General features: G+C 42.7%; 1 protein-coding gene across 2 annotated transcripts in view; it reads right to left on the bottom strand.

Moving 5' to 3' along the window:
- The window catches only part of Tbc1d30 (TBC1 domain family member 30), a 78,057-nt gene that overhangs the window by 41,182 nt on the left and 23,929 nt on the right, over window positions 1–12,946 (bottom strand). For both annotated transcript variants that reach the window (XM_042699144.1, XM_042699143.1), the window contains exons 3-5: window positions 5,546–5,607; window positions 4,481–4,546; window positions 987–1,112 (exon numbers count right to left, since the gene is read on the bottom strand). In XM_042699144.1, the coding sequence (XP_042555078.1) occupies window positions 987–1,112; window positions 4,481–4,546; window positions 5,546–5,607 (254 nt within the window). The remainder of the gene's footprint in view (window positions 1–986; window positions 1,113–4,480; window positions 4,547–5,545; window positions 5,608–12,946) is intronic.

Consider the following 12,946-nt stretch of genomic DNA (forward strand, 5'->3'; position numbering starts at 1 on the left):
CTAAAGTCATTTCTCCAACATTTCAACATAGCATTTACTTCACTGAGAAAGTAAAAGATCCTCATAATAACATCGTTGTTGTTGACCATTGTCTTCATTCACAAGTTAAACATAGGAAAATATTTCAAATATGAAATACTTGTCTCTGTGGAGCCTATTCTGAAATTACAAATAAACACTTGAAATGTGAATAATGCACAGGTTTGGGGTATGTAAAGTGGAATTTTGTAGCTGTTGTCTGAAAGAGACTAAGTTAGATCAGACTACAGCTCATTTTAGTTAGTACCTCCTCCTTAGAAACAAAAAAAAAGTATATTCAACTATGTAAAACACCAGCCACCTTGTGAAGCCAAATAAAATTTAGATGAAACAACTTTCCTTTAATCCCAGATTAGCACTGTAAGGCACTCATATGAAATCAAAACCCACGTGCCAGAGCTTATATAAGAAGATTATTTTGGTATCAAATGGAATCAGCATCTTTGGCTTTTAGCACCAGGCTCCAGTCAACTGGAATAATTCATGTATGCAAACCACAGCTGCTTCCACAGCTGGCTTGAACTATAGCCATCTGGTCTAACATAGATGCATCAGTCTACCAGCTATCTCTATCAATTAAAAGACTCTGCTATAAGCCAAATGATTCTAGTATGAAATATACTTAATTTCACATCTTTCAATCAGTGACTTTTATGTAAGATTCAAGTTAGAACACTGACCCATATTAAAGAGAAAACTCAAGTCTCCTATCATATGAGGAAGATACATTGAATCTGAAAAGGTGCTTATTTACAAACATTTGCTTTTTACTGACATTTAAATTTATGGAGACAGATATAGTCTGTTAATTAATGAAATGAGAAGGCAGAAAATACAGGCATGCAGAATATAGTAAGGAAGAAATCATTTGGTCTTCTCTATCTAGGAAACATTTGGCTCAGTCATTTTCCAACATTAGAATAACAGGCCAGGTTTCAGAGCATTACCTTGACTATCTGAATTCCCATGGAATCATCATCAGGATTACTCCTTTCATTGAAAGTGAAACGCATAGTTTTGTCCCAGTCAATGGCAATACTGTGCAAGTAATGATCTGCCAAAGTCAACCAAACCTAAAATTTTATAACAAGATTAGAAAAGTAGAATAATTCATTTCAGAGTTCTTGTATCCAGCAAGAGAATAGGAACTGTTCCTAGACATTGCTTATGTCTAGGAACTACCCACAATGAAATTTTGCTGTACTAAACTACACTCATTACAGCTTTTCACTTATTCATCCAATAAACATTTGCTGAGGTCCTACTAGGTGCCAAGTAACAATCCAAGCATTGAAGGTTCTGTTCAGAAAACAAACCAATTGTTTAATTCAAATTTTGTTTTAGTTCAGCAGTCCATATAGTCCTATACACTTGTTTTCCTTGGCCCTAAATTCTTCTCTGCACTGACGGGAGAGCCACATGGTCATTCATGGTGAATGGGTATTTTTTTCATCATGTATCTCTCTGTCTTTAAATAATCCCTTCCCACATACACAAATCTAACAGATGGGCTCCCATCTTTTTTTAAAAGAGTCACTGGATATTTTTACTCCTTTATTTTACCCCAAGGAAAAAAAAAATCTGTTTCTAAAAAATGTATTTCATAATGCTATTTTAATATTTATTTTGAGAAACCCTCAATGTTCCAATTCTAGGAGTATTAAGGCTACACTTATAAATGTATATCCTAAGAGGGCATTTCAATTTGAACATGATTGTACAAGGAAAAGAACTGATCAATATTTCCAATCAGACTCCTAAGCACTAAAATTTTATGTCCAAATGCCCAATACACCCCAATTATTTTTTTATTGTGAAAATACCGTACAGAGGGGTTACAATTACATGGGCAAGACAATGAGTACATTTCTTACCAAGCATTGTTGCCTCCTCCTTTGTTTCCCCTTCCCATCCCTTCCCATCTCCCCTCCTCCCCCCCACCCCCCCCCACCCCTTACCCCCGCCAAAGTTGTAAAGATCGTTTTTCCACATAACGATTTGTACATCTCATTGTCGCAATGGGTCCACCTGTATCCCTATTTAAACAATTTGTTTTTGCCCTTCCCCTCCACAAATTAGACCAACATCAAATACAGTGAAAGCAGGGGTTACACCGTACCACTATAGATACACTATAGATACACCTGCTCCCTCTTCTATGTCAACAGTAATTCTACCTTTCTAGTCACTCATACTCTTACAGGATCCTCTTATATCTATATTCATTGGGAATTCATGTCAAGCTCAGCTTTTACAATGTACCTAGACTGTGACCCTTCTCTCTATCTCCATTACCAAAACCCTGACCAGTCTCTTGATTCAATTAAGTCTCTTACTGTTTCCTTTCTTCTGTCCTTGCATCTAATATTCTTAAGCAGTAGCTAGAACAGCAAGCCACTCTCATTCTCAAAACCTCCCTATGCTTCCCATCTCACACTGAGCAAAAAGCGCTAGTACTCTTACAGCCAAGAAGGACCTTCATGACCTAATCTCCCATTGCTTTCTCTTTGCCCTCTGTTCTAGTCCCTCTAGCCTCTTCTTTTGTTTGAACATTCCTGAACCACCTAATACACCCAGGTGAATTAGCTTTGGCAAGTCAATTTGCCTGGTGTGTCCCACCAAGCCTGCCTTTTATACTTGGCTTTGGAGTCCTCCTTAATTGTTACATTTTATTTAAACCTCTTACTTCTCAAAAGAAGTTGTAAGGGGCTGGGAAGGTGGGTCAGTGGTAGAGCGCTTGCCTTGCATGCATGAGGCCCTGGGTTCAATTCCTCAGCACCACATAAGCAAAAAAGAAAAAAGCCAGAAGTGGCGCTGTGGCTCAAGTGGTAGAGCGCTAGCCTTGAGCTGAAGAGCTGAGGGACAGCGCCCAGGCCCAGAGTTCAGGCCCCACAACCAGACCCAAAAAAAAAGAAGAAGATGTAAGTATCACCCAGTGTGGAAGAAATAGTTGTATTGTCAAAGCTCATAGAATTCACAAACATTATAGACCATGATAATGACCAAAAAATAAGATGTAAGAATTGCCAATAAATATATGAGGAAATGCTCAACATCCTTGGCCATAAAAGAAATGCAAATCAAAACAACATTGAGATGCTATCTCAGCCCAGTAAAGCTGGCCAGCATCAAGAATTCAAACAATAACAAATGCTAGTAGGGAAGGAGAAAAGAAACCCTATTACACTGTTGTTGGGAATGTAAACTAGCACATCTATTCTAGAAGGCAATTTGGAGAATCCTCAAAAAACTAAACATAGAAGTACTCTATGATCCAGCCCCCCCACACTTGGACATCTATCAAGAGCACTCCAAAGTCAGTATTCATTCAGTAAAGACACTTACACATCCATGTTCATTGCTGCACTATTCACAATAGCCAAGTTATGCAACAACCCAGATACCCTACAACAATCAAGAAAATGTGGTACCTATACACAATAGAATTTTACTCATCCATTAGAAAGAATAACATGTCATTTGCAAGGAAATGGATGAACCTAGAACAAATTATGTTAACAAATTATATTTAACAATTATATCAAATGAAATATGTCAGGTTCAAAGAGACAAATGTCACATTTTTTCTCTCATATATTGAAGCTAGATGTAAAATACACCTAGGTATGATAACATATACAGGGCCCCATGCATTTACACACAAACAAAATTACTAAAGGAGGGTATACTTAGGGGAGGTGTCCAAAGGCACAACTCCTCTGTACAGCTAAAGTGCTGTTTATCAAAACAAATACCAGGAAATTGAAACATGTTTTGGCTTTTGCGGGGAGGGGGGGTGCATGGAGGGAGCACAGGAATGGAGGAAGGAAGGTGAGCAAACGAAGTCATTGTACCCCATATACACTATGTAAAAAGTAAACAATGTAACTTGTGGGTAGGGATGGAAGGAGGAAATTGGAGAGAATGAAGGAAGGAGTGACATTGTCAAGAAACACTGTACCAGGGCTGGGGGTTTAGCCCAGCGGAAGGGCGCCCGCCTGGCGCACGCAAGGCCCTGGGTTCGGTTCTCAGCCGTGGAGAAAAAAAAAAAAGACATATAAAGAAGCATTGTACCTATAATCTGATTTACAACCCCTTGTACAACTACTTAATAATAACAACAAAAACTTACTACCTCATTTCTTCACACTCTCTTTATTTCCTTCTCTGCTTTATTTTTTATAGATGGCACTAATTATCATCTGACATATTTTACACATTTTATTTATTGTAAGCTTCATGAGGACAAAATCTTGTGTCTGTTGTTACCTCTGCTGCATTCCTCGTGCTTAGACCAGTACCTGGCCAGTACTGACTGCATGCAAGAATAATGAAGAGATGAGTATCAAATTACCAATCAACAATACAATTTTTATCACTGCAGATTGCTTAAAGGACAGTGGTGATCGTTCTGTGTTGTAGCCCCATGAACCCACCTTACCTTCCGCCTCCATTCCTTTGGTATCCCTGTTGATAGTCTGGCAACTGCCTTGAGAGCATCATACCACTAGGAACAAAGAAGAAATACCAGGGGAGTAATAATATTGACCTGGGTGAACACTTTTCAACCTTTTTCTTCAGCCTGACATCTGTGGAGCATGAGAAAAACAAACAAACAAACTGGGATGACTAAACAAAGCTGTGTTCAACAGAAGTTATTGGTCTGGGAGCTCTGACTGCCCCTTCTTAGAGAGGGCCCTACAAACATCTGTCACCTGATACCCAATGTTGAGTGACTCTGGTTCAAGAACCAAAACATGGGCTATCATGAAGCTATTCAGGTTCTTGATAATTTTTTTCACACTGATATTATTCATAAAGAGTAAAAAGCTGGGGACTGGTGGCTCACACCTGTAATTATAGCTACTCAGGAGGCTGAGATCTAAGGATCAAGGTTTAAAGCCAGCCTGGGCAAGAAAGTCTGAGAGACTCTTATCTCTAATTAACCATCAGAAAAGTGGAAGTGGTGCTATGGCTCAAAATGGTAGAGCAGTAGCCTTCAAAGGAAAAAGCTCAGGGACAGCACTCAGGCCCTAAGTTCAAACCTAAGTGACAGACCAAAAAAAAAAAAAAAAGTAAAAATAATTTTATTGCAAGTATAAACCCAGCTTGACTTGTAACTTCAAAAGTTATTTACCTGAAACCAAAAAACAAAAATTCTGATATCTTTTTGTTTTGTTTTGTTGGTTGTAGGGCTTGGGTGCTGTCCCTCAGCAATTCAGCTCAAGGCTAGTGCTCTACCACTTGAGTCACAGCACCACTTCCAGTTTTCTGGTGGTTTATTGGAGATAAGAGTCTCACAGGCTTTCCTGCCGGGCTGGCTTTGAACCATGATCCTCAGATCTCAGCCTCCTTAGTGGCTAGGATTACAGGCATGAGCCACCTGCACCCAACAGATTCTGACATTTTATGCATATCAAAGTATATGCTAATATTCTCACTTTGAGATTGTAGGTCAGCGTTGGTATTGTAAAACAAGGGTATATTCAAAGTCAAAAGTAGTTACCTGCTGAAATCCATTTTGACCTAAGGATGGCTCAAGTGTGAACTTCAATTTTGTATCAACTCCTAAAAGAAAAATACATAAAACAACTGTTATTTCTAGAAATTATAATGAATCATATCAAAAATAAAAACAAAATTTGGTTCTACTGAGTTGTCATATATTTTGCACTAAATTTTGTTCACCTTATTATATAAAAATATATCAATTAGTAAAATGAGAAACTTTCCTATTAAATAGAATTGAGCTTATCACATAGAAGAGTGGTTTTCACTGCTGCCTAGAGTAACACAAAAACAGACTCAAGAGATGCTAGTACATCTCAGGCTGGAAAGTACACAGACCTCCCTTCTTGCTTGGGTTCTAAGGTTCAAGCGAACCACCTCAGCCTCAATTCCCTTGTCAATAAGTATAACAATAGCTATCTCAAAGGACTGCTGTGATGATTAACTTCAAGTCTCCTCACATGAATAATTAATATTTATAAAATATAGGAAAAGGAATCTCTAAAAATTGTTTTTTCTAGGACAGTTGCACTAGACTTAGACTATTAAGTAAACTTCAGTTGCATATCTGTCAAAAAAAACCCACAAAATATGCTGGGTGCCAGTGGCTCATGCCTGTAATCCTAACTATTCAGGAGGCTGAGCTCTGAAGATTGAGGTTCAAAGCCAGCCCAGGCAGGAAAGTCGGTGAGCCTCTTATCTCCAATAAACCACTCAGAAAACTGGAAGTGGCAGTGTGACTCATGCGATAGAGCTTTATTTAGCCTTGAGCAAAAAAGGTTCAGGGACAGAGCCCAGGCCCAGATTTCAAGCCCCAGGACCAGGAAAAAGCAAAAACAAGAAACACAAAATATTATGGTGCAGTGGCTCTAACACAGGGGTAGATGCCTGGTATGCACAAGACCTAGGTTAGAGCCTTAGCACTGAAAAATTAGACAGTGTGTGAGTCTTTATTTTAAATTCTGTCTTGATAGACTTATTCATTAAAGATTTTTAAAAATGTGCATTTTTTTTACAAGTATGCCTATTAAATTCTAGACTACAAGTTAAAATAGAACTGAACTCAGTCCTGAGCAATCTACCACTTTAAACTTCTTAAACGCAAACCTTAAGTGTATGGACGAGACTTGAGAAAACTATTATAAAGACTCTATGTTTAGTACTTATTCTGGGCCTTTCCTCGGAATTCCAAACTAGAATTAGGTGTTATTCTTGAGGTGAAAATACATAAAAATTCTTACTCCTGTTTCAATTCTATACAAATATAATCAAATCTGGAAATCCTATATGTTCTTTTTGTTTCTATAATTTCAAAATCAATGAGATGACACTTAAGTCGCTTTTTGAAATGACATGACTTACAAGTTCTAGGATCCGTAAATATCAAACATTATCAGTAATCTTCAATTTTACAAATTGCAAAAAAATCAAATAATGATAGTGCTGCCTCTAAGATGTTAATTTCAGGGTAGGCATATTGGAAGCCTCTTTATACCTTCCCTGCCTAGGGAACCATACAGACAGGAACAATCCCATAAAATAACAATAATAGCAGTAAATTGGGGGAGGATGAGGAGAGATAAAGGAGGAAGGGAGGGAGTGGAAGGAGGGAAAGAAAAAGGGAAAGAGGGAGAAAGGGAGGAAAAGAGTAAAGAAGGGAGAAATAAGAAAAGAGGGAAGGAGGGAGGGAGGGAGAAGAGAAAGGGAAAATAGATGTGTCAACTTTGCCCAAGCCTAGGACAGTATGCAGATGCTCCTCTTAATGCCCTGAAGAGTGCTGTAGATAACATATTCAGTCCTAGATCTCTAAAGCTAGGGTAGAGAACCTCAGGCATGCAGTCAATGTCTTGATATTCACTTTGGAAGCCTTGGGGTTAAAACCATACTGTGTCTAGAAAGATGATTTTCTTCTCCCAAGGAATATTAAGTCCCCCACTGGTTCTCAGCTCTGTTGACACGATCTGAAGGAAGTCTCGCCCCAGTGGTTACACAACCGCCGCCAAGATTTCCTCCAGCCCTGGAGAATGATTTTGCTATGCGGGTGCTGTCCAAGCCCTGGGTGCTGAACGGACTCGCTTAGAATCATGACGTTTGCTTTATTACAACAAAGACCAGGAAATTTGGTCTGGCTCTGACTTTTCCCTGCGTCCCTGCCACCGCTGAGTTCCCAGTATGTTTGATCAAATGAACTCCCATGACTTCTATGGAGCACATGGCGAATGTCACCCCTTGCCGAAACCCAGCTGGGGTTCAGTTAACCAAAACCACAACTATTTTCTCTGGATCAAAACTGAATTAGACGTTTTAAGGTGGAACCGGATCATTGGCTGCCTGCACACAGACACTTCAATCCGGTCATTTTCACCCCTTTTCTTCCAACTGAATAAGAGAGAAGGTTTATGTTTCATCTGATAATCACAGCTGTTCCGGATTCGGAAATACAAAACACTTTTTAACGTGGGAAACAAATTAAAAAGAAAAGGGGAGGGGAGGTAAAAGACGACGGTGAATAATACTACAATCTCTGCAACCAGACACTTCCATGGGGAGAAAAACAAAGAAACCACGAGGTTGGGGGAAGGCAGCGATACATTCCACCCCTTGGGAACCCCGTGCCCGGGCAGTCTCCCAGAGCTGGGTGACAGCAGGTCCCCAAAGGCGCTGGAGGGCCGGGAGTGGAGACGACCCACCGCCTGGGAGCCCAGCTGGGGCCACTCTGGGGAAAAAGCCCAGCTCCCGCGCGAACAGTGCCGGCTCCCACTGCGCCCATCCCTGGCCAGAAATCCCTGCGCCCAGGCGCCCCACCCCCAGCCCCTCGCCAGAGTTTCCCAGTCGGGAGAAGCTGGGATGTGTAAACAACACCGGCGCGATGGCAGGAAGGGCCTATTGTACAGCACAACCAGGAGTGCTCTGGGATTTACTATGGACAGGATCGTGCCCCTGGTCCCCAACCCCATCCACAAATTAGAGGTTCCCGGACAGCTGGGCCGGGCATTCAAACCACAGGGACTCAATCTGTCCACCCCAGACGCTTCCTTCCCACCCCCCACCCTCACCTCCCGCCCCATTCGGGTTCAGTCCTCTGCCTTTCACCCATCCGCACACCTCTTTCAAGCTCTGGCTTCCTTAGGAGCCCGGGGTAGAATAGGTGACGCGGCTTGGGGTAGTAGCGCAGGCGGCCGCCCGCACTTCCCCACCACGCACCCCAGGCTGGGCGGTGGCGGGCTCCACCGGAGGCCGCTGCGCCCCCCCCCACCCCACCCACACAGCCCCAGGCCCGGATCTGCGCGTTGCCCTCCCACGCCGACCCAGGCCCGCGGGCACGCAGAGCGCGGTGGTGCAGGGACCTTGGGGCGCCCAGGCGGGAGCTCAGCGGCCCTGGCTCCCCGCGCCCCGCGGCGCGCCGCTCACCCGGCTCCAGGGTGCACAGCAGCCGGGGCGCGGTGCGGGAAATGCAGCTCCGTTTCTTGAGCACATTGCTCAGGATGGTGCCCACGCCGCCGCCACCACCACCGCCGCCGCCGCCGCCCTGGCGTTTCAGGCATCTTCCCCCGCGCCTCAACGAGCCGGTCAGTTTGTCCTGCCTCATCCGACAGCACCCGGGCTCCTCGGGCGCCGGGCCCCGTCCGCCTCGGTGTGGCTTTGCAGACTGGGATCGCTAGGTCCCAGAAGGTGAGGGTCCCACTAGCGCCGTGTGAGTGCGAGGGGCGCTCGAGGGTCCGGGGACCTGCCAGGCGCCTGGGGAGCCGCCAGGCGCAGCGAGGCGGGCGGGCATCTGCAGTGCGGAGCCTGCACGCTCGGGCCGGAGAGGGCTGGGGGCGGGGAGGAGGGCGGGGAGGAGCGAGCAGGAGCTGGAGATGGGCGGCGCCTCCGCCCCCAATCTCAGCTTCGCGGTGCGCAGGCGGGCTGGCCAGGGCTGGGGAGCCCGCCCTGAACTGGGGAGCTGGGAGGGCGAGGAAGGGCGGGGAGCGGGGGAGGTGGGGGGAGCCTCCCGCAGAAATCAGATATAAAGACTGATTTTTCCGTAGTTCCCCCAGGAGAAAGGATGGGAGAGGTTTCCAAAGGGATCAAGCCTCAGCAAGCTGCAAGAGCTCATCTCCTCTGAGCAGCCTGGGGAAAGGTCAGCCGGCTGCAGGACCCACCTAGCAGCATCGTAGCCCAAGCTAGCAGATGGAGAAGCACAGCTTCATCCCAAATTGAATTGATTTCTTTTCTGGCAGCTTCGACAGGGGTGAATGAACATCTAAAAGAACAGTTCATGGCTGTTTCTCTAGGGGGTGGGGGATGGACTTCTAGAAAAGTGTGACTATTTTTTTAAGGGTTTCCTTATCTCTCAGAGGAGCATCGTCAAAGATGAACTAGTATTAAGCCTGTAATGCAAGATCTCAAGAGGCTGAGATATGAAGATCGTGGTTTGAATCCAGTTCAGGCAGGAAACTCCGTGAGACTTATCTCCAATTATCCACCAAAAAAAAAAGTCAGAAGTGGAGCTTAGGCTAGAGTGCTAACCTTGAGCAAAGTGCTCTGGGGCAGTGCCTAGGCCCTGAGTTCAAGTCCCAGCACCAGCACAGAGAGAGGGAAGGGAGGGGAAAAGGGAGAGGAAGACAAGGGACAAGTCAGGAACTTCATACACTCTTGGTGAGAATGTTAATATAGTGTGGCCAGTATGGAAGTAAGTATGGAGAATCCTCTCAAAAGAACCACCTTGTGATCCTGCCATAACACCACATGGATCAAAAGTATACCCAGAGATACCTGCACACTCATGCTTATTGCAACACTGTTCACAACAACTGAGCAATAAAATGAATAAAGAAAATACAGACTCAAGCCTGTAATCCCAGCTACTCAGGAAGCTGGGATCTGAGAGTTGTGGTTCAAAGGCAGCCAGAGCCCGAGAGTCTATGAGATTCGTATTTTCAATTAACCACCAGAAAATCAAAAGTGGTGTTGTGGCTCAGAGTGGTAGAGTACTAACCTTGAGCAAAAGGAGCTCAAGGACAGCACCCCAGGTCCTGAGTTCAAGTCCCAGGACTGGCAAAAAAAAAAAAAGGAAAAAAGAAAATGTGGTGTAGCTGGAGTTACATCTCAAATAGTAGAGGGCCAGACTAGCAAGTTTCAGGCCCTCAGTTGAATGAGGAGAGGGGAAACAAAAAGAATATGGCCTATAAAGTATATATAACTCATGAAGAATGAGATTGTGTCATTGGCAGGAAAATGGAAATAACTGGAGATCATCTTGTTAAATGAAATAAGCTAGACTCCGACGATACCACATTTTCTCTCACATATGAAACCTAAATTGAAATTTCAGAGGGAACACACACACACACAAAGTAGAAGAAACTTTCAGGAAAAAGGAAGGGACTTGTGGACGAAAGGAAAGGGGGAAGGAGAATAATAGGAGGGTGATTATGCTCAAAGTGCCTTATATACAGGAATGGAAATGTCATAATTGAGCCCATTATTTTATGCAATAAAAAAAGGAAGTGAAGCCAGGCACAGATGGCTCATGCTTGTAATCCTAGCTATGTAGAAGGCTGAGAATGGAAGGATCAGGGATTAAGGTCAATTCAGGCAGAAAAGTTTTCCAGATCCCTTCTGAAGGCAGAGGTGCCCTATGTCTGTCACTCTATTCTACGTGAGAGGCTGACACTGGAGGCTGTCACTTCCAGACCAGCCCAGGCAGAAAAGTCCACAAGACTCCATCTCAAGGCAAAGAAGCTGGACACAATGGCATGAGCCTATCATTCCCTCAACAACAGAAAGCATACAATACGCCTATCTTGGTGGAAGCATGCCCCTGTGCAGGAAGCAAAATTCTATCTCCAAAATAACCAGTGAAAAATAGAAGTTGAGGCATGGTAGCATGCCTGCCGAGCAAGCTCAAGGCTCTAAGTGCAAACCCCACTACTGCCAAAAATAAAATTATCTAAAGAGAGTGGAAAAATACATTATCAACTAAGAAAAATGAAAAAGTCATCCTTAAGACACAATTGAATATTTACCATAAAAATAAGACAAGTCCAAGTATAGTGGTATACATTTGTAATCCAAGCTACCTGGGAGGCAAGATGTAGAGAATGCTGATTTAGAGGTCAAGTTGGGCAAAAAGCACAAACCCCTATCAAAAAAAGAGAGAGCTGGGCATATGGCTTAACTGTACTATAACCTAGCAAGCCCTGAATTCAAACCCTGGTACTGCCAAATGGGGAAATAAAAGAGAAGAAGAGGTGGGTAAGGAATATAAGTATATTTGTATTTGCTATATTAAAAAAAAGAAAAGAAATACTAGTTCAATAAGCCAACATTTAATTTTAAAAATTTATAGGGAGCGGGGGCTGGGAAGGTGGCTCAGTGTAGAACACTTGCCTTGCATGCATGAGGCCCTGGGTTCGATTCCTCAGCACCACATAAGCAAAAAGAAGTGGCCTTGTGGTTCAAGTGGTAGAGCACTAGCCTTGAGCTGAAGAGCTGAGGGACAGTGCCCAGGCCCAGAGTTCAGGCCCCACGACCGGACCCAAAAAAAAAAAAAATTTATGGGGATGAAAATAGCGTAGAGACAGAAATGGAAAGCTGACCCCTCTTTGAATTTGCCCTATATAGTTTTGACTCTGAAATAACATGTTGTATTAATGCTATTAATAGAATTTTAAAAGCGGACTAAATACTGAAAGTGCACAATAACAAATTAACTTAATTGAATATCTCATTGATAATGTTAGAATACAGAAAATTATGTTGATTTTGAATGCAATGTTATAATACATCGACAATAATATATATATATATATATATATATATATATATATATATATATACTTCAAAGGTTAGTAGAACTGCAAAGAAATCTTAATTTCATTCAATAGGATTATTATAATTCATAATATTGGTATTTTTAACTACAGGGTAAAGCAAATACACAATTACATTTCTGTCAAGTGGAACAGGATGTTTTCAGTGTAACAGAAAATACAAATGTATCAGCAAAGACATTATTTTCTTTAAAATACCACAATGAGTTTAAATTGGAGACAGTTGTATAAACTTCTAGTTTTGCTTCAGAAAAATAAATATGTCAATGAAATCATTTCATTAGAATGGGCAGCTCAGCAACAGTAAACACCTTGTAACACTCAGGTTACGGTCTCTAAAAACCACTCCCCACTAACACAAGAAAAGCTTTTGATTGCAGATCTGAGCTAGGAAAAGTACAAGGTGAGCCTGAATCATTTGATGAACTCAGAAAGGAAGTGCTCTAAGATCAATGAGGTCATGTGTAAAGGACACAGAGGCACATAAATAGGCTCCTATTGGCCAAAGATGAAACCATTCAAATACCAAAATCAATAGCTGCAGTTTTACTGAAAAAAAAAATTGTTTGAGTTTTGTTTTATTG

This window comes from Dipodomys spectabilis, unplaced genomic scaffold (genome assembly GCF_019054845.1).
Source record: "Dipodomys spectabilis isolate Male_0828 unplaced genomic scaffold, ASM1905484v1 ptg000234l, whole genome shotgun sequence".
NCBI lineage: Eukaryota > Metazoa > Chordata > Mammalia > Rodentia > Heteromyidae > Dipodomys > Dipodomys spectabilis.